This window comes from Zeus faber (genome assembly GCF_960531495.2).
Source record: "Zeus faber genome assembly, chromosome: 12".
Lineage (NCBI taxonomy): Eukaryota > Metazoa > Chordata > Actinopteri > Zeiformes > Zeidae > Zeus > Zeus faber.
The window spans coordinates 16,949,881-16,973,243 of NC_137196.1; the positions used below are offsets into that span (position 1 = coordinate 16,949,881).

General features: G+C 42.1%; 2 protein-coding genes across 2 annotated transcripts in view; one reads left to right on the forward strand and one right to left on the reverse strand.

The window, feature by feature from the left end:
* Nucleotides 1-2,150: 2,150 nt before the first annotated feature.
* On the forward strand, nt 2,151-8,116 carry myl13 (myosin, light chain 13). The gene is made up of 6 exons (XM_080011652.1): nt 2,151-2,306; nt 5,454-5,481; nt 6,275-6,424; nt 7,421-7,594; nt 7,682-7,789; nt 7,895-8,116. Exons 1-5 carry the CDS (start codon nt 2,199-2,201, stop codon nt 7,786-7,788), a joined length of 567 nt encoding a protein of 188 aa, XP_079867778.1. The 5' UTR covers nt 2,151-2,198; the 3' UTR covers nt 7,789; nt 7,895-8,116.
* Nucleotides 8,117-13,907: 5,791 nt separating this feature from the next.
* The window catches only part of LOC307238028 (corticotropin-releasing factor receptor 2), a gene marked incomplete at both ends in the record, with an annotated part of 40,069 nt that continues 30,613 nt past the window's right edge, over nt 13,908-23,363 (reverse strand). The window contains 10 exons of the mRNA XM_080010874.1: nt 13,908-14,048; nt 15,148-15,189; nt 16,044-16,179; nt 17,128-17,213; nt 17,492-17,564; nt 17,654-17,714; nt 20,169-20,322; nt 20,504-20,621; nt 21,686-21,792; nt 22,270-22,355. Of these exons, the coding sequence (XP_079867000.1) occupies nt 13,908-14,048; nt 15,148-15,189; nt 16,044-16,179; nt 17,128-17,213; nt 17,492-17,564; nt 17,654-17,714; nt 20,169-20,322; nt 20,504-20,621; nt 21,686-21,792; nt 22,270-22,355 (1,004 nt within the window). The remainder of the gene's footprint in view (nt 14,049-15,147; nt 15,190-16,043; nt 16,180-17,127; nt 17,214-17,491; nt 17,565-17,653; nt 17,715-20,168; nt 20,323-20,503; nt 20,622-21,685; nt 21,793-22,269; nt 22,356-23,363) is intronic.

Sequence of the window (23,363 nt, forward strand, 5' to 3'; positions counted from 1 at the left end):
CTCAGAGGGACAAATGCATTGGGTGTATTGTGGCAAATAAACGGTGTGAGCCGATGGTGGGGAACCGACATTTTAATGAGGCCTGCGTTGAAAATGAGCAAACCATACATTTAGAGGTTTGCTCGAAGAAACTCAAATGTCAGCGCGTCCCGTTTAACATGGGGAAGCTCTGCTTTTGCAAATGAAACCTGCTCTGCACAGCTGCACCGAAGGTCAGTCAGCGGGTGCAAACAACAATTGGCATTGTAAGATGTATTTCCAGGGTGACGTAGCAGGCAGACAATGGGCCTGGGATGAAAATAGCAGCCTGCACAGGTCTCAGATGCTTCTATACGCACTGACACACACGTCCCTCTGTCCCTCTGGCCCAGGCCCTGACACGAGCGGTCATGTGCAGGGTTATAATAATGAGGAACAAACAGGCGGCCCTGTCTTATTATTTCCAGGCACGGGCTAATCTGATAAGCACTTGGTTGGAGCGCATCCAGGCATTTAATTGCAACTGGCAAGAAAAGGGGGTGTGGACGGGACGGGACTCAAATTCATTTTTTTCTTTCCTTTTCTTTTCCAAAAGCCACGCCGCATCTTTCGACAATTCCTCAAATCACCTTGAGGAATGTCCACCGCCCATAAAGGCCCGCGGCCAAAGCTGATTTGCCACCGCGTGGACGTTTCCCGGCGGCGTGATTCTCGGCTGTGAAAGGGATTCCGGTGGAGCCAACCCCCTCCCTGCAGTCGTCTTCGCCGCAGGTTCAGTGTTTGCATGTGTAAATGCCCCGACACTGTTGGCTCGGCTGAATGACGTGGATTTAGAAGAAACTCTTTAACTCAATCAATATTGTCTTCTTAAAGGTTTAAAAGATCAACATGAAAACAACATGAAAACAGATACAGAGGAGCATGACCTTATATTTTGGCAGCACGGACGGAAGAACAAACAAAAATTGTTGTCTCTTCTACTTTTATTTTACTAGTCGTCAAACGTGCAGTCCCTCGGGGGAGATGAGGAAAGACACCGCTTCAGGGGACGATGCGATTTGGACGTTTTGAAAAACTCAGGTCGTCTGTTTAGCCCTTGAGCAGCCTCTGATATTACTGAAGTGAAATACACTTTTTGTCACTCTCGCGGACATCGAAACGTCATATAAGTGGCTCAGTCTGGGATCAATTATGTCGCTGTTAACCCGGCCTGTGGTTAAGAAGCTATTAAAGGAAGAAAGAACCCCCCCCCCCCCCCCCCCCCCCACACACACACACACACACAAAAAAAACATTGGGAGATGTATCCCAACATATATAACACAAATTTGAAGTCTTGTTTACTATTTTTTGTTTTGTTACATACCCTACACACACTCTTGCATTTGCTGTTATGCTGGTTAACATGCTGCAAAAAGAAGACACTGAAGTTAAGCGCCACCCTCATCATTAATCCTCCAATGTGTTGTTGGTTTTTTTTACTAATATTTGATATACAAACTCTCTAGAATTATGCAGAATCAATATTTCATGATCACCAAGCAAATCTACTGTGGAAGGTTTTCCAGACTGACTCGCTTGGTTACGGATCCCCAAATGAGCCTGGTATCACACCGCCCGTGGGTGCAGCGCACCTACTCAGGCTTAGTTTCAAGGATGGATTTTACTGCCACACTCGATATCGTAACACCTGCCCTATATATAAAATCATCATTCGGAGCATTTGCACATCATCTCCATAGAGATGTTGATTATACATTTTTAAAATGTTCCACCCTAATTTGCACCTGGTCTCTGCAACCTGATATGATTGCCATGTTGTGACAGCATTTTTTTCCGAATATCTTTTCTTATTCGCTCCTGTGTAATAATTGCCCCTTCGTGTCTGTGTGTGAAAGGGTGGCGGCCTTGAAGGAGGCTGCATCATTCGGGCCCGTGTCGTAATGATGGAAATAGCCCGTTTCAAAGAAGGTTACGCGCTAAGGACGTGAATGTAATAAGAGGTGTGTGTCCATGGTATCCTAATGATGTGCGTTGAGCCCATTGTCTTAAATAGAATCACATAGGCATCTCCTTTTATAGTCCTCCCCCTATTGTTGGCAGGGCAGGGTGGTGTCTGGAGGGGGGGCGGTGGGTGGAGGTGATACCCCCGGACGCCGGATAAATGGGCCCGCTCGCCGGAGGGCCACCTTGACATCGGAGCACGCCGACGCCTCGTCATGGCTCCCAAGAAGAAGGAAGAGCCCAAACCGGCAGCAGCACCGGCCCCCAAGCCCCCCGAGCCCGAGCGCCCCAAGACCCCCGAGTTTGACCCTGCGTCCGTGACGGTAAAGAGGAAAAAGATCTTTAGGATTTCTGCACCCGCTGTAGATAGATATACAGTACATGCATTAGTTGGTGTTAGTTAGTCGGACTCCATAAAGATGACAAAGTTATCATAGATTTTTATCATCCAGGATCGGATTCAGATCCTGACTTTGGGAGGAGCTACCTGCTCACCCCGGAAACATCTTTAAGAAGCACATGCACATTACTTATTACATATTTAATCAATCAGTCATGCAGAGTAACAGCACAGGATAACACTTTATTAACCCAAAGCAGGAAGTGTGTTTGTTTATTTATTTAATTCAAGGAATTAGAGATTCTATAGGAGCCATCTGTGCCACCCATCTCCCCTTCCAGCCCCCAATGCTCAATTTAAATGTTGATTTTTAAATTCGTTTTTTAAAACTTTTCTTTTAATTCATTTTCTTTCTTTTTGTCTTTGTGTGTATTCCTTTTTTCTGCAGTTCCACGGGGGCAACGAGCCCCCCTCGGGATTGTTGTCAATCAATTCGTTTTCAAATCGTTTTTTACTCTATTTCTTATCTTTTTTTTTTCTATACACTTCTAACACTTTTTTATATTGTTTTACTGCCAGTCTTGTGTACACCGATCAGCCACAACATTAAAACCACTGCCAGGTGAAGTGAATAGGGAGGGAGTGAAGTCCAGCCCGTCTGATCCGATCCTATAGAAGAGCTACTGTAGCAGCAAATTGCTGAAAAAGTTAATGTTGTTGTGATAGAAATGTGTCAGAACACACAGTGCAGGGCAGCCTGCTGCGTATGGGGCTGTGTAGTCCACCTACAATGGACACGTGAGCATCAGAACTGGACCATGGAGCAATGGAAGGATGGAGGCCTGGTCTGATGAAATACGTTTTCTTCTACATCATGCGGATGGTCGGGGTTAGGGTCCGATCCGATTGGAGCATCTGTGGGATGTGCTGGAACGACAAGCCTGATCCATGGGGGCCCCACCTCACAACTTCCAGGACTTAAAGGATCTGCTGCTAACGACCTTGTCTTGTGGAGTCCATGCCTCGACGGGTCAGAGCTGTTTTGGCAGCACTAGGGGGAGCGACACAATATTAGTGGTTATTAGTGATGGTTTTAATGTTGTGGCTGATCGGTGTATATGTGGAATAAATAAAGTAACTAAAACTAACTGTATATGATGATTATGATTTTTTTACAATGATGATAATAATACTAATAATAATAATAATAATAATGATTGTAATTATTAATAATTATAACAATAGTATTCATTTTTTAATCCATTTAAATGACCAGATATAGCATCTCCATGGTGCTATATAAATAAATATACATATATACATATACATATATATATATATATATATATATATATATATATATATATATATATATATATATATATATATATATATATTTGACTTGTAGATGTTCATCTTCAAAGTCCAACAGAGACACCGTGTGACATAAAGAGGGCAGTGCATGCATATAAGAACTTTAATCAACATGGGAGCGTGTTCATGAGATCAGCCTGTAATTTATATGTCAAAACACAAACCAGCTCTAAAGGAAAATTGAATTTTTAAAAACATGTTAAGAAGGAGTATCACAGAGTCATTGGGGGTTAAAGCGGGTTCATGCAGAAACAGTACATGCTGGAAAGTTGCTCTGCTGCTGACTTGGCGTCGCCTCAGTGGCCAGACTCTGGTTGAGTGAGGTCAAAAACCACAAAATATGATAATCATTATGTTCTGTTTGTGTGCACTGCGGACCACCCGCACGCTGCTTCTGACGAACCAGCAGGAAGAAAGCGTTCCCAATTAAAAACCAACACAATCCATCTTCAAACACACTGCAGATGATGTGTGTTGGATGGGCCTCGTGTTTTTATGCGTTCTGAAACAAAGCAGAGATCGGACAATATATTTGAAGATACATTACTCGACATAAACACAATCTACTAAGATTATCACAGATTCCTCCAAATATGGCTCATAATTAGCTTTTGGACTTTCCCTTTAGTCAATGAACTGCGATATAGGCCTAATCCAACTTTTGTTGCATTTGATACCAAGCTAAAAGCTGAAAGCCTCGTTTTGGTGTCGATTTTTCTTTTGGAGAGAATTTATTTTACGATGCTCCATGTCAAGGATGTCCAAATATCGCTTTCAACTACATCTCTGTCCCTGCTCATCGCTTGAAATTCTGCCGAGAAGAAGAGCGATATATATCTAAACCGCCATATAAATGCTATTCTGTTGACTTTATTTCGTAAAATATATAAAATATAAATATAAATACAATATAATATAATATAAGAATTTTAAAGGCCATTATTATGTAAAAAAGAAAAGAAAAAAAGAATTTACAGTCATTGTACATGACAGTATTTATATATTTGTGTGATAATATAGAGCTTTATTTTTTACTGTATTAATTTCATTGGTGCCAAAATCCAAATTCATATCATTTAACAACATACACTGTACAGTTGGACTCCTTCGGGGGAGTTGACCATCATCAAAAATGCCTCGATGTTGAAGGAATTATGTGATAAGGCAGATGATTCCTGAAAATAATGCGTATACAGTAGGAATAATGTTCCTTTGTCATACGCAGGTCCTTTTAAGGAACCCCCCCCCCCATCCCCCTTCTTACACCTTATCACGACCAGGCGTTAAAAAAAAAAAAAGATAAAGAAGTCAATGTCAAATTGTCTATTGTCTCCTACAGTGTGTGTGTGTGTGTGGGAGGGGGGTGTAGGTGTGAGGGTGTAGGGGTGAGGGTGTAGGGGGGTGAGGCTTAAGGTCAGCGGTAAACAAAGCTCAGTGGGACGGGAACGGATTCTCTGAATAAGCCGAGAGAAACTGGAGCCACCGGCATCCCTCCCACACCGCTCTGGGACGCCTGGTGCTCAGGAGGTGGAGGAGGAGGAGGAGGAGGAGGAGGTGGTGGTGGTGGTGGAGGCCGATCTCATTCATGCCTGGTGTTTTGGCCCCAGCTCAGCTCAAAGCCATTCTCTCTGATCTCTAGAATCAATTCCACTGTTTTTATTACCGTCGACCGTGCCAATGCCACTTTTAGATTGCTTCACACAGGAACTAATTACTTTGTTCTTTGTGCTTTGTTTTGCTTTTGTCTCTGTTTCAGCTGGAGTTCACCCCCGAGCAGATCGAGGGTAAGAACGAGGGCGCTGTTCCAGTTGTCAGCTGCGCTGCTTCACGGGCTCGCCGCTATTCTTAGAGATACTAAACTGATTGTTGTAAGAGGACTCTGAATGCCCAAACATCAGCTCAGCAACAGCTCATTATAATAGTTTACAGTGGGTCTGTGTTTAAAGCGGTAATCCATAAGATTATATGGTTAAAGCAAATCCCATAGTCTATGCTTTTTTTTTTTTTTTTTTTTTTTTTTAGCTGGCACTATTAGAAACAGCCATTCGATGTATTTGCGTCGCGCATGTGCCCCTCTATGTGCGGTTGACATTATGGGTGACGGGGTCCGCCACACCAGCCAAGAATGCGGAGATCAGGCACATTCAGGAAGTGAGAGGCAGTCATGGGGCTTAGTTGTGGTCAGTAAACCGTCGATGTGGTCGTCCATACCGATCAACATTCACACAAAAAAGAAAACAACAGCACCCTCGGATGAGGGAATAAAACAACCTCCTCGAGTGACCGAGAAAAAACTAAACAAAACAAACCAAACTTTGGAGGAAAAGAAAGTGAACCTCTTCTCGCTGAGATAGGGGTCAACGCTGCAGCTTCAAATCCAGCCGTCACGGAGAGTTTTATGGATTGCCACTTTAATAAACCACCACCCACCATTCAGCGCTTATTATTTATTTATTTTGAAATAAATAATACCTATTCTGGCGGGGATGACCTTCTCTACAGAAACGCAGCGCGCACTTTCATCTTAAGTGTGATGAACCCACAGAATACTTTTTTTTTCTTTTTCTTCTTCTTCAGACTTTAAAGACGCCTTCCAGCTCTTCGACCGAACGCCGGCGAATGAGATGAAGATCACCTACGCCCAGTGCGGGGATCTCATCAGGGCCCTGGGCCAGAACCCCACCAACGTCGAGATCATGCACGTGCTCGGAAGGCCCAAGCCCGAGGGTGGGTCCTGCAAACGCCCCCCCCCCCCCCGTGCATCGATTAAACCCTGTATAAGTATAATAAATCCTTGAGCTCGGTCGCACATCAGTTCAACAACAGCACCAGGCAGGAGAATTGTCTGATCCATAGGAGGATCCTGCCATTATCCAATTTAACAAGCTGATTGATTTTTCTTTACCGCGGCCAAATAACACCTGCAATCCACCTCGCACAAAACCTTCCATGCCGCCCTCAAATAAAGTCCAGCACCCGAAGCACAATGGCCTGTCTGACAGTAGACAGTAGTCTGCAGCTCCCTCTACGGCAGGGGCGGGCACATTTTTTGGGCTCGAAGGGGGCCACATTTACTTTTTCAGGAGATGAGGTAAAAAATGAGCAAGTGTAAAGTGTAAAATACATGTGAAATCTGTTTCCTCTTATCCCGTTTTTTTTCAGTTAATAAATTCATTTTTAAATTAATTGGATGGATTTAATGGGAGCAGTGTTGCCGGTCAACCCCCCTTTTTTTTTTTTTTTTTTGCCAGCGCATCAAAATCCGGCGCCATTTTCGTGGGGAAATTGGTAGGGCGGTGCTCAGGTGTTCATCAGAAAACTGGGCTCCGTGGCATGTTTTGTTTAGGTTCACGCTGATCATGGGTGATGCATACGTGACGATCAGGTAAAGTGAAGAAGAGTGACTTGACGTCAGAGAAGGCCGGGCAATGCGCCATCTGGTGGTATCAAAAAGTATTACAGGAAAATAACAGTGAAATGAATACTACAAATTGAAATATATTATAGGGCCGGATTTAAAAACCGACGTTGTTTGCCCACCCCTGCTCTAAGGTATGGTTGTGCCCTTGTCATGTGTACTTGTTTGTAACTTTGTACAAAGAAATTATAAAAAATGTGGTACAAATTTGTCTTTTACAGGGTGGTGCCGGCGTGACCTAAGCTACCGTGTCCCTAAAGGCATGGCTGTGCTTTCTCTTCTAAGAGTACTTTCTCCTCATGCAGAGATGCAGACCAAGATGCTGGACTTTGACCAGTTCCTGCCCATCCACCAGCACATTTGCAGGGCAAAGGGCCGCGGGACTTTTGAGGACTTTGTCGAAGGTCTGAGGGTGTTTGACAAGGAGGGCAACGGCACGGTCATGGGCGCCGAGCTGAGGCATGTGCTCGCCACCCTGGGTAGGCGGTGGAGGAGCGTCGTACCACAGTAAGTGACATGCACTGTGTGTTGTAATGTCAGATTGAAGGCGTTCGTCTGGGTCACAGGTGAGAAGATGAAGGAAGACGAAGTGGAGCAGCTCATGCAAAACCAAGAGGATGCCAACGGATGCATAAACTACGAGGCTTTCGTAAAGCACATCATGGCGTCTTAAGGTAGGCGGCTTTCCTTTCTAGGCCCGCCGTTACAATGGAACAATGCTGCGAGGCGCCGGACGATCGCCCGTACGTGTTTTATAGATTACGTTCCATTCCTTTCAGGGCCCGGCTGACCTCTGATCACCCGTGTGTTTGTGTACATCCCATCGGGTGCGCCTCGCCGTGTTACGCGGATCAATAATTCATCAGGCCACAAGAACACTTCGGCGGCTCTTCCATCGTCTTTGTTTGCATACCTGTCTGCGCTACGCACTCATCGCACCCCACCGTTGTGTGTAACGTACATTTAAAAAAAACGTCAAATAAAATGGAATTCCGTTCAAACATTGCTCCTGTGCTGTGTACCTCATCACCGCCTACCTCGGCGAGCTGTGGTTTTTATGTTGCTCCGGTGGTGGGCGCCCAGTCGTTTGAAACTCTCGCAACAGTGGACTAATTGAAAGGGAGCATGCATGGGATGGCCCCCTGTCATAGCAGGTTAGGTGTAGCTCCTAACATGACTTACCGTATGGGTCTGTCTGATGTATGCATGCCAATGCATTGCAGTGCAGAGAATAGCTGCAAAAAACTACATTCTCTGTACTGGTGGATTTAGACACCTAAACCACACAGACCCATAATTAATGTTATGAGCTGTACCTGTTTTACCCCTATGGCGGCTTGCGGAAAGGGTTCAACACAAGCTTCCTTTTGCTGTAATGTGCATTCATGGCATATGGTCTCATTCCATGTTCATTACAACTGAAACAGGTGATAGTCATCTCCATCCCATGACGTGTTTCCAGTATGATAGCAGGAAACTAGGCTGGCTGTTCCCTCCGAGCCACAACACATATTGAAAATCAATTATTGGAAATCTTTCAGCAGGTGTTAAAAAAAAAAAAAGGCATTTCTGCAGATTATTATAGAGGCTGGGATCTCAATACATATTGAGTTACTCACACATTTGAAAAACAAACAGACCACCCGAAATGAAAACCCTGAGAAAAATATCATAACGAAAACTGACCCTGTGTGTGCGTGTGTGTGTGTGTGTGCGCGTGATATTATTTATGTGTATTTTTCATTTGACATGTTTTGCATTCAGATTCTCAGTCAGAATTTTTTTTTAATCGTATATAGAATATAGTTTTAGTATACAGCATAAATTTTAAATACATTTTATAAATCATTCATTGGCGAACCCCTGCAATTCCTCCAAGAACCCCGAGGGGGCGGCAAATCCCTACTCTACGGGCTTTTCATCCAAAGTGATGACGTCAGTCATCGTTTTGCATCAAACGTTGGAAAAAAACATTTTCTAAGTGCGTCATGAGTGGAACGTTTAACGTGGAAATTTAACGTGGAACGATAAATTTCTCCTCGAGTTTTATTGCTTCCTTTTTTTCTGTATTTAGTTCCAATGCGGTTGCAAATAAATAATCTTCATAACCTCCATAAGCTATAACTTGTCTTTCCAGTATCTTTCAAGCGAAAGACCATTTAACAGAATAGACGCATCTATTCAGTTAAATACAGAATATGTCCATTGGTAACGAAGGAGCGAAAACTTCATCATATCAACTGACAAACCGTGTGAAAAAAAAACAAACCTCCTGTTTCTCTGACTAGAGGGCAAAAAAAAAATAGATAAAAGAAAGACCTTCTATTTCTAACTGTACTTACTCCTGTTTTAAGAAGCGTTTCCTCTCTTGATTCCCGGTAGAGGGAGCCACTCCTTTAGGTTTTGAACGCTCTCTTTTTTTTTTTAAATTATTTCTAACGATCATAACCACGAATGGAACAACGGTTCAATTTGTTGGGAGGGTTGAATGTCGGCGTTAAACGAGAGCGGCTGCGGGATGCTTAAAACAAACAAACAAACAAACAAAAAAAGGCTGTCTCCCTGCGGGCGAAACGGACACAACCTTGACGCCCTGTCGCTCTTCACCTCCTCTGACCTTCTTTGTCCTCTGTTTGAAGCACGCACACGCACACACACACACACACACACACACACACGCACGCACGCACGCACACACACACGCACGCACGCACACACACACACACACACACACCCCATATGTCAGTATTTTTGGCTCCTGGCAGTTTAATCAGATATCACCCATGTACTTGAATGGATGAGACCTGAGGTTGAAGTGTCACATTATTAGATCTATTTTAAAATAGATTTCATGTACACACTGTATATATATAAATATATGTGTATTTCCTGCAAATCTATCGTCGTGGGACTCTTACCGTGCCACATTTAGTGATTCTTCCAGCCAAGCAAGTTCATTGCGAGCGCGTTCGAGGCAATTCCCCCCCCCCGTCGAGCGCCACGTCAGGCTCCCACCCGGAGGGCGACGCCGTGGCAATTGGTGTCTCTCAAATGACATTTACATTGATTTGTCCTGAGCGGGTTTGACGAAGACAGCACATCTCTGGCAGGGACGCCTCACTCGGGGCCGGCGGCGGGAGCTATACACTTCCACTGGCACGGGAACTCTGTCTTTATCTTTTTTTTTAAATTCGTTTTAATATTTTTTTTTACGCGGGCCCCTCCAGGGAGCAGGGGCCGCGGCGGCTCCCCTCGCACGGCCGCAGAGCGCTCGCCCACAGCCGGAAGCGGACTCTGCTCTTCAGAAGCCGGGCTTGGACGAGCCGACGTGATCCCGAAAAGGTTGCGCGAATGTGCTCCCCCGCTCGGCTCCTGCGCCGAGGGTCCGATGGGAGGCGTCGCGTTGAGCTCACCGAAAAACAAACATTCACTTGGAAATAGACTTTGTGGTGGTTACGGAAACCTTATATGCGTTCGCGCGCCCCGATGATTATGTTTACGGTTGTTAAAATTGGAAAGTTGAGACTTTGACATTAACGACGTATTGTACTAATACATCCAATTCAATATTCCAAATCCAAAGCCGCCGGATTTATTTGAGCGATTCAATGATTCAATAAGGCCAGAGGCTCTTACTCCACAGAATATAAACCTTATCTCCACCTTGACAAATGCAAATATCCCCTCGACAATGAACGTATTTCAAGAGGTAAATACACAAATTGTTGTTTGTAATTGTTGACGCAACTGTGCAGCGTTTGAAAAGCCTTCATTGGGACAACGCAGGGAGACATGGGAGGAGTCCCTGGTAATTGTTGTTGGGAAATATAAAACTGTCTGGGTCCGGGGCATCGGGAGACATTTTCTGCTCCACTTCATCATGGCCCAGGCCCATTAAGAGTTGTATGAGACTAAATCTACTACATGCATATTACATAACCGCACAGTCTACCTTAAAATAGTCCCAGTTACCAACACAATATTTATCACGAGCTAGGTCCGAAATAAAAAGTTTTCCAAGGCGTCGCTATTCGGTATCGTGTAATTATTCCAAAAATAAATAAATACCGAATGCATCAACCCAACTTATCCTATTACAAGTTCTAAGCTCTAAACAAGGTCAGTGTAATTGCATCGCCCCGATACGCAACTCGCTTAAATCTTCAGATTTTAAAGTGTTAAAACCGACAAACCACGAGGATAACATTACGCCTTTTATTTCAAATGTGATTTATTTTTGGGGATATTTTCGAAACCACAGGGGAATGGACAAAATGCTCATTGATCACATTTCAGCACAGAGTTAACGGACACATGAATGTTCCTTTATCCACAGATATACATTTCCACTTGTTTTCATAAGGCAACATGGGTGGGTAAACAAACAAGTCTGATCGATAGTTTTTTGATCGCATCGATATATAATAAGCCATGGGAACGGGACATCGCAGACGGATACCGTATTGTTTGTAAACAATTTGAGAATGGGTTAGGTCCACTGTCAATGTGCAACGATGAAAATATAACGCTAAACATGGATCCGTCTCTTTGGTGATTTTAAACAGAAATGACAGGAAATGATACGCAGTGTTATTCCACTACAGCTTGAGGTCGAGTCTACCTGTTTGATATATTTTTGTACATTTTTTTTTTTTTTCCAGCACCTCACGGAGGCATCTGTAACTTTTTACATTTCCGCACGAGACGAGACGACGACGGTACACGTTAAAGTTGTTTAAATATTTACAAAACTCAATACGCACTGTTCTCAGTGCAATAGCCCCAAAAAATACGTCTGTCGCAATGTTCTATATACAAAAAATAATAATAATAATACAAAAAATGAACTGTCAATTTCACAGCGAGGAAAAGGATGAAAGAAATGCAAAGAGATATACACTTCGACGTAACGTTACAGGAATCGGCTTTTGCACAGAATTGACGTTACATGGATTGAAAATATTGATCAAGATACGACAAAGGGCAATTTGGAGGAGTTTAAAAATCAACATTCCAAGCGGTGCTACCTGACTTCAAGGCTCTTTGGAAGTTATTCATCGAGTTGGAACTTTTAGCTTGTGCTTGAATACGTTTGCTGTTGTGGTTTGATGGACTGAAGGCGAAAGACGACGCCCCCTTCATAACTTTCAATTTTGAATCACATTTTGTGATACAGATACATACTTGCTCGGATTTCTAGATACATCTTCGGGTCGTTTTTCTTTTTGCACGACACATTGACGCCCAAAGTTCTCCGACCAGATTTCCAGACCATTCAGAACTATTAAGAAAAAAAAAAGGGAAAATAATTGGTCTGCTTTTAAAAAAAAAAAAAAAAGTATGTTATTTCATTGAGTTTCCAAGGCCATATTTCATCATGTTAGTTTTTCAATATTTGTATTCTTTTTTATTATACATGACCTGACCAGGGTCGTGCATAATAAAAAAGTGTTCAGAACGGAGAGAACTCCAAACGCTCTTCTCTATTCAAGGTTTATCTCAGCAGCTTAGTTGTGAGACTGATTGTGAGCGAAGTCAAGGACTTCATAAATCCAAAGAGGTTTTACTGTAATACCAGCGCGGCCGTCCGCGTAACAAAGCGTGCGACACTTAATTTGGGGCAATTCTACGTCCTCGAAAAACACTTTGCAATCATAATCCAATCGGAGTATTACCATAGCATAACGTAATTTTTCAAATGGAAGACTAGTGTTAGCGCGGCGACTCATTGGTTAGCCTCCGGGAACATGAACAGAAGGAAACATGTGACCGCTCCCAATGATCTCACACGGCCGCTGTAAGCCGAATGGATCCAATCCAACCAAGGGAAAAGTTAAAAAGAGTAGCATGGACAAAACGACCGGAACGACGATATAAAGAAGAAGCTTAACTTATGAATAGAAAAAAAGAATAAAATAAAATAAATATACACAGCAGCATGAGAGTGAACATCTGGAAGAGGATGAAATCTTGGCAGCGAATAAAGTACCGTAGTGTACTGAACCAAAGACTCAATTAAGAGACAGATCTCTATCAGGACTCCTTCCAGTTTTGGCTGATGTTCATTGACCAAAATACACTACGACGATTTCGAAAATCCAAAAAATTACAAAAAAAAAAAGAATAAATGATTTTTCTTTGACGAGGCCTGGGTTCATTTAGAATTACAGTGGCATCGTATCGCTCTGTGTGAATTTAATCAATAATATGATTATTTATATTTAATCGGTAACTCCTCTCCAAACAGTCTGAAAGACTTTTCACCGTCTCATCAATTATTACGGAATAACGAAAGGGAATAACGAATAACGAAAGTTCTGATTTGTTTTTGGGAGGATGCACATTTCACTCGGGATCACTGAGAAAAATCGAAGTTGTTAAAACAATGATTTTGGTGGCACTTTCAATTCCTTTTTTTTTTTTTTTTTTTTTTTTTTTTTTAAGTTAAAATGTACAGAAAAAATAAATAGCAAAAGGTCTGAATGCCAATCCAGCGATGTCATTTTAAATCCCCAAAGAGGTACAAACAAATTAATATCACACTGCGGCTATCCAAAAATATTTATCTTGACTCGCGCCCCACCACTTCACACGCAAATAACATAAAAATTGTCCCGATCGACATTCTGTGCATTCCTTCGCTCACTGTGGCCTCGCCAGACTGATCCGGACCAGTCTTTAAGTGTAAACGGCTTCTCTGTTTGTACTGGACGGAAGGGTAAAGCAAAGTGAGGTCCATTGGCGGGGTTTTTTTTTTCTCTGTTTGCTCGACTTCCTCTCTGTACACGCCGGTCACACGGCCGTGGTCTGTTTGATGCTGTGAAAACTGATCCTGGTGGGAGATGTGGGGATGGACATGGCCCGCGCCACCCGCACCCGGAGCGAGTGGTTGTCCTGCCAACGGTGCCACCGCTTCCGCACGGCAGAACGCACCTTAAAAAATAAGACAAATGAATCCATTAATCCTCATTTAAGTAAGTTTTTTTTAAAATCAGAAACACAAAGGCTAGAACACACACAGAAGTGTAAAATCCAGGTCAAGAAAGTGATAATCCACTCCAGTTGTTGTTGTGTTGTTGTGTTGCGGGTAAACAGTCAGAGCCTCCAAAATCTCTTATGTTATTATCCATCATATTGTGTTTCACTTTTCGGAACATTTATTTTTAGAATCCCGTCTCTCCCCTCCAATTCAGTCCATTTACTCTGATTATTATTATATTTTTTTTTCTCCGAAGATCAGACGTTGCTCAACAGTTGAAATGTCATTCTACTAATCGGATCAAATTTGTCCTCTACCGCCCCCCTGGGGGAGAGAGGTATATTACCTCCACAGGAATCGTGCGCTTGCATCCTTCGAGTTTTGTTTCGGTTCTCAATGCTCAGCCCTGCCAAAGACACCCGGATGCGATATCACATTAACATTAATTAAGTTTCCTTATTGGGAACGCTCTCTACACTTCAACTCTGATGTATTGTATTACATAACTGAATCTGAGTACTCAATTCCATTATTAATGAAAGAAAGAATATTCATTTTTGAGAAGCAGCAGGGTCTCCAGGATGAGAAAGCTTCACCCGCAGATGAAAAAAAACTTTCACAAAGTTCTTCAAACAGATGGAACTCCAACAGTATACCTTTCGCATTTTAATATCTAATTAAAATATATATAGAATCGGATATTTCATCTTTGCTGGCGCAATAGAAAATCACACGACACAATGTGCAATGTGAAACAGCCCGCTGTTTCCGCTGCATTAAATTACATTAAATAGAATCCCCACGCCCCCACAGCATTAATTACTTTCAGTTGATAAACAGTTTCCTAATGCCCTGGGTTAATTTCATCTTTTCAGTTATAAAGCAATATCTAAATATAGCCTACAATGAATGAACGGTTAGGGTTAACAAAGGATTTAATTCAATTCTTCATTTATGTTTGCAAGGGTCACATATCACGGAACAAGTGGCATTTCTCTGACGTTTTAATTAAAACCACAAGTTTTGCACACACAAAAAATGCTGTTGACTCACCTCTCCATTTAGAAAGCAGTAGAACACTGACACAAAGAAGCCCTGAAAACAAGCAGAAAAAAACAAAAACATTAAAAAAAAAAAAAAAAACAGCCGACTGGTGGAAATATATCCCTACACCTCCGGAGCAGAACTACACTTTCTGTCACTGCTTCCCACTTAAAACCCTAAAAATGTGTCGCGGTTGACAATTACCCAGCACACAGTGCTGCACGGAGCTGGTCTAATAAGCTGAGATGGTCCTGCAGTCAGTTCTACTTCTGCTCAGTCTTAAAATGAGGGAAAGAATGGAGGGAGAAAAACAAAATCACACCCACGCAGCCAGTGTACAGATCTAGTAGAAATCAGGGGGCGGTCGCGAGGCCTCGGAAGATTTGAGGCAAATGTGTCCTAATAGTCCAATATTGTGTTCAAATATAAATTGCAACAACATCCATGACAAAAGGTTACAACATATTGTATGCCCTAAAAACCGTGCTCTCTCTCTCTCTCTCTCTCTCTCTCTCTCTCTCTCTCTCTCTCTCTCTCTCTCTCTCTCTCTCCACTGCCATGAAAATAGAACCAATTTAGACAACAATAGCAGCTTTTTTTGAATCAGTTTTGATTTAAGGGGCTCACTGAGGAAAAAAGCTGGGAGCCCCTGATCTAGAGGAACTCATCTTGAAAAAGTGTTAAAGACATACACGTATAAATATTTTTAAATGTATGTTTAGTAGTTTCATAAAAAAAAATTATATATATATATATATATATATACAGTATATAGTGTACATAGACTGTATGATATATTACGATCATATTATTGTATCAATTTGGTGTTTGACCTTTGAAAAACAGGAAAGTATAAAAAAAACAAACCTCCACAGAAGAACAACCCGCCCCCTAGCCCCCCTTACCTGAAAGGACTGTAAAAAGGAGTTGAAATAGATGAAAACAATTTGGGAGATGTCGTCTTCCCCCGGATTGACAAAGAACAGCATGTAGGTGATGCCGAGAAGCGGCAGCAAAACCAGCGTTGCCTTCACCGCTTTCCTGTGAACACACGGAGGTGAAGCACCCACAGGCCTTTCATTTCAGACAATGCACTGGAAATGCCACCTGTGACCACATCTCAAAATGTGAATCTGCAGTCTTTATCCTGGGCGTGTTTCATCGCATTTTTCATCACATAGTCAATGCAATAAATACATTTTGGCTCAACTACAGATTATGTAACGGGCTAGCAGACAGAACGCTCATATTACACTACTGTTTGTTAAAAAATAACAACGTGCCTTGGAAATAACATAATTGTAAGCGATATAAATAACCTGTAGCTAAAATCTTGTGGTACAAGGTCCTTTCTGGGATTTGAGATTTTTATTGATTTTTTATTGACATTTTTAACAATCCATCTGAAATATAATAGTCTGGTATGCAAGTTAATCAAAAGCTTTCGGGGTGTAATATCAGGGTTCATTCTGGCATTATTAAAAGAAATTCAAGGACTTTGAAGTACTTATTTTAGCACTATCTATTTCACATTTTTCTTCACTCGAAACAAATATCAATGTGAGTTCAATGTTCAATGGGATCTTTGTTAATACATACGGTACAGTATATTGGGTAAGTAAATTCACCTGACAATTATTTAAGATTAAAATCAGATTCAATTTGCAATTCTTGAACGTACATAGTCTACCTCTCGCCGTGCATCATGCACGCAATAGATGAACATGTCCAATTATTACTTCATTATTTATTTAGCAATCAGGACATACTCATGGGTTGAGCTCAAAATCATAATAATATTGTCATAAGCGTCTATTTACCATTCATGCTTTTTTGTTGAGATTTATCCATATCATATCTGAATTGAAGGCTCCAAACAGTTGAATCTTTATAAGCTTTTCTCGTAAATGCACATTTTTTTTATCATGCTGTGATAATGAAAAAGTTGCCGTGGCCCCAACACGCCCTCGTGGGACAACACCAACTCACCTGTACTGTATCGTCTCAGACGTGGTCGACGCTCTCAGCTTGGTCATGAGAATTCTTACGATGTTGAAGAGGAAAACAAAGTTTATCTAGCATAGAAAACAAAGAAACCCGTTACAATACATTACAAAGAAATACAAGGTCATTTAGTGAACTAGTGGCACACAAAGTCACTATTTTTTGATAACCAATAACCATTACCTGAAAAGATGGGAAAAAAGAATCAATCAATTAGTATAGTAATGGGCACTAACTCTAAACTGTTTGAATAATCACAAGTGCAGAGGAAATTTAAATATAATTGATTGAAATGATCTGTCAGAAGTACGTCATCATAATAAAACAAAGGGCCTTGAGAGCTACTCACCAGAAGGACCAGAATGACAGGTCCTTGGTAAATGTAGTCGACGTATTTCCCCGGCTCCTTCCCAAACCAGCACCTGTTGACATTGAATCGATATCAACACTTTGAAGCATTGTATCATGTTTAATACGCCCCTGGTGGTCGCCATGTTTAGTAGATACTTACTGCTCATTTTCATAATACAGCTTCGCAATTGCCCAAGCGACAATTATGGGAAGTGGAATACCTGAATAGAGTAGAGAATAAGAATGAATGAAAAGCATTTGAATCGGTGCGAGACAAGGGTTGGAGGTGGAATACCAAATGATGCAGTTATTAGGAGCCTGAAAAAAGGAAAGAGGGCTTCAAGTGCAAAGATGAATATCAATTTGCGGTGTTCAGAGCTGGATTCGTCACTTTTTTAAGAAGTTACAGCATTAATATAATCGACAGCTCTCGACGACGTCAAAACTCCACTCCGGCTCTCACACTAAACGCGTCGGACGGCGGACGCATTCATCCACAATTTATAAACGACCTTGTTTTGCCCTTCAAAAAAGTGAGAGCGGGGGCGAAGCGTTTCCACCTCTACTGCTGCCGGCTTCTGTTTTAAATGGTAAACCTTTTAAAGCTTTCTGGTATGAAATGCTCAAATGTGCTTGATTAACCTGTCTTATCTGATGCAAAACAAGGAAAAAAAAGTGATGAATCGTCGCCTCGAAGGATGGATTTATTTTTGCTTTGTTTTGGCCTGTGTGAGGGGAACATCATCCAACAAGCATGCAGAAAATCCTTGAATACTTTTCATGGTGTAAAGGCTGCACAAAAAGCAAAACAATTGTTATGTAAATTACGAAACCAAACTAATTTATTATTTGATATGATGTTTTAATATTGACATAACTATATAAATATATATATATATATATATATATATATATATATATATATATATATATATATACACATGGTTATAATTGCGTGATTCTTACAACATACTGCATTAGTATGGCGTAAGAAGCTGGATTACAATTCCACAATGCAATCAAAGGAAAAAAACAGGAAAAATCAGTGGGATCTCAGTTGCAGTGCGGCGTTAACTTGGCTTCAAACCTTGAAGAAATGGAACGAAATCAATCCCAGAATCCCTTTTTTTTCCAGCTTTCCCCAGTGTGGAGACAGATATAAACTGCTCCACTTCCTCCTGGTGGAAGACAATTAGTGACTCTCTCAAGAATACTAATACCCCCTTTCCCACTGCGCTACAAACCCGGCAGCACCCGCGATGAGCCGCGCCCTTGGCGTGGAATACCAAAATCAAAATCAGAAGTTATTGCCCCCCCCGCATGAGGGGAACCAGGAAATGTTTTGAGCGTGGGGATCGCACCCGCAGGGGGGGGACACAGCGCAGAACCACCCGCGATCCCTGCACCGACCCCAAGCCGGTCCCTCCGCTCCCCGCCGACTAAGGACCGGTGCTCCACCCTGCTTCTGCTGCAGTGTCGGGTCGTTCATGAACAATCCGATTCTTTTCGAAACGGCTCGAAAATACCTTCTTTTTTTTTTTACAGTCTTATGCGGTTGAGTGTTTAAGTTGCCGTCTCCCCTTCTGTTTTATTCCTGATAACACTGGAAACCACGACAGACGCCCCTTTCCAGGCCTGTCCATGACGTCGGACGTGACGCGGGTTTAAAAAAACAAACAAACCCGGGTTTCCGTGTGAAAACGGAATAGGAAAGCCGCCATGACTTTGAGTCGTCATTGACTTGAGTGGAAATCCGTCCTTTTCGCCCAGAACGCTACGGCGGATTTGGCGTGCGCGTCAATATCCCATCTATATCTTGTGTTCACTGACTGAACAAATATCTAAAGTTTAGAAAGCTTCAATCCAGCTCAACTCGCACGAGTATATATTTGAACGATATACATGTCATCCTTGATAGATAACTCCAAAGGCAACAAGGTAAATTGCTGCACTTGTCGTGACAATTGAAATCTCATTTTCTTGACGCCGTACGAGATTCAAAGCACACGGTCTGTCATCGTATTTCCTGGAGTGAGTGGGAGTATCGTTTCTGGGCGAGCGCTATATAATGTGGCCTGAAATGTATTTATCCCACATTCGATACACGACACATAACACAGCGGAGAAGATGTTCCTTCCAGCCCATCTTGATGGTCTCTGCTGGTCACTAATAGTATAAAAATAACAATATTATAATATATAATGTATGTAGTGAAGAACTACTGTAAATCTGCTGTTTTTTTCCCCGCTGGCATAATGTCATGTTACACTGTTGTTTATCCGCGCTCTGCGTTACTGCTGATTCACCTCAGTTTCCCTTCAGGGATGAATAATCGAATGTAATAACGCAACATGTAATCCGATTTCATGTAATCTAATCGGATATGATCTAATCCGATCTAATCTAATCTAAGTGACCGTATCGAAAATTTTTAGAAAGCATTTTCATACAAATGACATTCCACCGAGTCATTTCAGTTTTTCCTTTCCTCTCAGAATGCCATGCTTGGCTCTGGCTGTACGACTGTGACGAAGACAAGAGCAATTTCCCTTCAAATTCGATATGCGTCGTCCGGAATGAACTTGTACCTGACCCTCGACCCATTTCCACCGAAAGTCTGTTGCCTGTTTTTTGTTTTTTTCCTCCGTGTAAAAGCCACCATGCGTGTACTCACACCACCCGATGAAAAGGAAGACCCACTTTCGAAGCTTGTCCGTGGAATACGTCATCACGATGGCTGTGTGAAGGTAACATCCTTCCACAAACATCCAGAAAAAGTTGGTCACCACAAAATAGTTGTAAATCGTCGTTATTAGTCGACACCAGGGCTGCGGAAGCGGAAAACAAGAAAAGCAGTTTTTATGAACTTTTATGAACAGTGTATTTTTTATAGCACTTATAATTAAAATTTGAACGACCATGTGACACATGATACGGCAAAAAGATATATATATATATATATATATATATATATATATATATATAAATATATATATATATATTTTTTACCTCATTGCTCTCGTGGATATTGTGATCGATGAGCTGAAGCAAAAACCACATGACGTTTCTTAATATAAAGGTGGTGATTAAATTCCAGTGGATGATGTTTCGAAGACACCGTATGCTCCTGCAGAGGAAATTGGGAGGACGAGAAATCAATTATTATTTACATGAATCATTAAGAAGGATAGCTTACATGAGAGTAACGCAGTTCAGCTTCCGCGCCGTGTGAGAAATACTCATTTGTATCTGGTTCTATCTGGCATCAGGGACATACGTGCAGTGTTGCGTGGACACGTAGGGTGATATCTAATATGTTTGAAAGGATGGGTTTGAGATTTTGCAATTGCAATGTCAGTTTCCAGCGTTCATAACCGTTCAAGGCACAACGCTTTACTATCGAGAAACCGACCACTCTGCTTCGGCTTCAATGCAGTTCAATGGGGCACAGTTAAAAACATGTACAAACGAAAACTCGCGTTATACTCCCATGTGTCTTCGTGTATTGATTGAACGTACTGTAAGTAATGGTAATATTACATTTTATTTAAAATGACCTTCTTGCAAATGCTATAGTACAGTAAATCCAAAGTGCAACGCTGTCTACAGCAGGTTGCCGGGAGGAAGCGACGCACCTTCCGGGTTCCAGTCTCGCATGTTAGTGCAGATCTAGCCGAAGAGTCAATAAAACCCTTAAAACTGGGGCCCTTTTTTTCCAGTATAACATTTAAAGACTGTGCCACAAAACTGGGAGCTTCCCGTTTAAGCGCAGTGAGACACTGCCGCAGCGTGGTGAGTTTCTCAATCGTAAATCGCGATAGGAACAAACTACTGACTACTATTCTACCCAGTACTCTTTCTCCGTCTGAAAAAAAACCAAAAAATAACAAAAAAAATAACGATAGCGCATCGCCCCTTAGAAACCCCCTTTTCCGACAAAGCCGTTATTCGGAATTAATTCTCAACATCACATCCTGTGACTTAGAGCTCCATAAAATAAAAAATAAAAAAACGTTACGCATGCCTCCCACAGCGCTCTCACCGGAGCTGAGCGGGACATCCGTGTGCGTGATGTGAAGGAGTTAATGATAAGGACTGATGTCCGAGGACATTACACGAGGTTCCATGACTGTTTTGTAAGAGGTCACATGCATGCGGACACATTTAGAAGGGCTCTATTTCTGTACTTGCCTTAAGCACAAGAAGAGAATGAAGGCCACGACGAGAGCACCCACAGAGATACAGTGGCCTAGGTAGTTGATGATCAGCGCGATCTTATAATGCGCTGGATATTTCCTCTGAAAAGACATTTAGTCGCTCCAATTACCGCTCTGTTTGTTATTCCATGAGGACACGCAGATCATTGATTTGACATGGAAATAGATATAAGAGATAAGGGATAATCTAAAGAAAAAAAAAACAAAAAAACACACAACTAAAATGAAATGCTAGAAACATACACTTTATGGCTTTGTACTATGTCTGTATCTTTCTATCGATCTATCGATTGATCCATTATAGGGTACTGGTAATTACACATGATATTGATATAGAAATCTGACAGACCACACACATACAGAAAAAATCTATTGTTATGATACAAAACAAACCATGACTTTAGTTTAACTGCACTCTGCGTTCAAAACCTCATTATTACCGTGATTGATATTATGAGACCTCGTGAGGTGCGACGGTCTCGTTCTCTGAAGAGCTTCCCTGCGCAATGCCGAATGAAGGCGGTGTTGCCGCGCTCGGCTCGGCGTTTCTGCACGTACCTTTTCCTCCAGGATGGGCTCGCAGCTGGAGTAATTGCTCCTCAGTGCCCACGTCCCATTATCCATGCACTCTCTGTATGCACTTCCTGAAAGAAAAGTCAAGAAAATGCTCAGGAAAGGGTTGACAGAAACCAAACTTCAAAACTCACGTCGGCTTTGAACATTAAGGATTTGATTTTTTTTATTTATTTATTCCCCCCCCCCCATCGCCAACGTCAACATTCGTCAGTTTTGTTGGGCTAAGCAGGTCAACAACCGGGTGTTCATTGTGCACTCGCGCTTGAAAAACATTTCAAACAAAAGTCAGCCTCTGACACTTACAAGAAATACAAATTAAGGAATGCAAATTTAATTCATGGCTGGCGTATACAAAGCCCCTCATTTCCTCAGTTCATTTGCATATCTTCTATTACAGCCTCTTAAAGTCCTCTTTGAATTCCTCTTTCTTTCCATTTTTTTTCCTCTTTGTACTGTGGAGTGCCAGTAGAACCTCAGCGCTGGCAAAGGGCTGGGGAAGGACAGCAGGACCATGGACAGCGCAGTTTGGTAGGTAGCGTGTAGTTGGGGAAAGTCATTGCTTATCACTATTAAGATTCCCAGCTGCTCCGCCCCTGGGAAAAGAAAACACGCGGCGGTTGATTGCAATTAACCCTGCTACTTAAGCCTGACAGTCTCTCCCTAGTTGAGGAAAGTTAGGGATTGCGGCGCCTTGCTGGAGGAAATTCTGGCGCCACGGTATGGTAAGCGGTCACCGGCCTGATGGATGGACGGATGAATAGATGGAGACTCCCTGTTCGGGGATCACTGGATGATTTTGCATTAAGGACTGTTTTCTCGCAAGTGGAGACCTCTGAACTAACCACTCCCGGGCTGTAAAACTAACTGTGCCTTTCCCCTGCCCTGTGTGTCCTGTTCCAGAGTTTCCATTTGAAATAATTGGTGCCGGTCAACGTGTCCTGGGAGATTTATATTTTCCGGACAAATGGGAGCGATTCCGGTCAAATATTGTCTGTCTTTATTGAGCTCAAAAACAATTGATAAGCAGTCTATATCGAGAATGACATCAGCAAGGCATGTAGATGCATAATATTTTT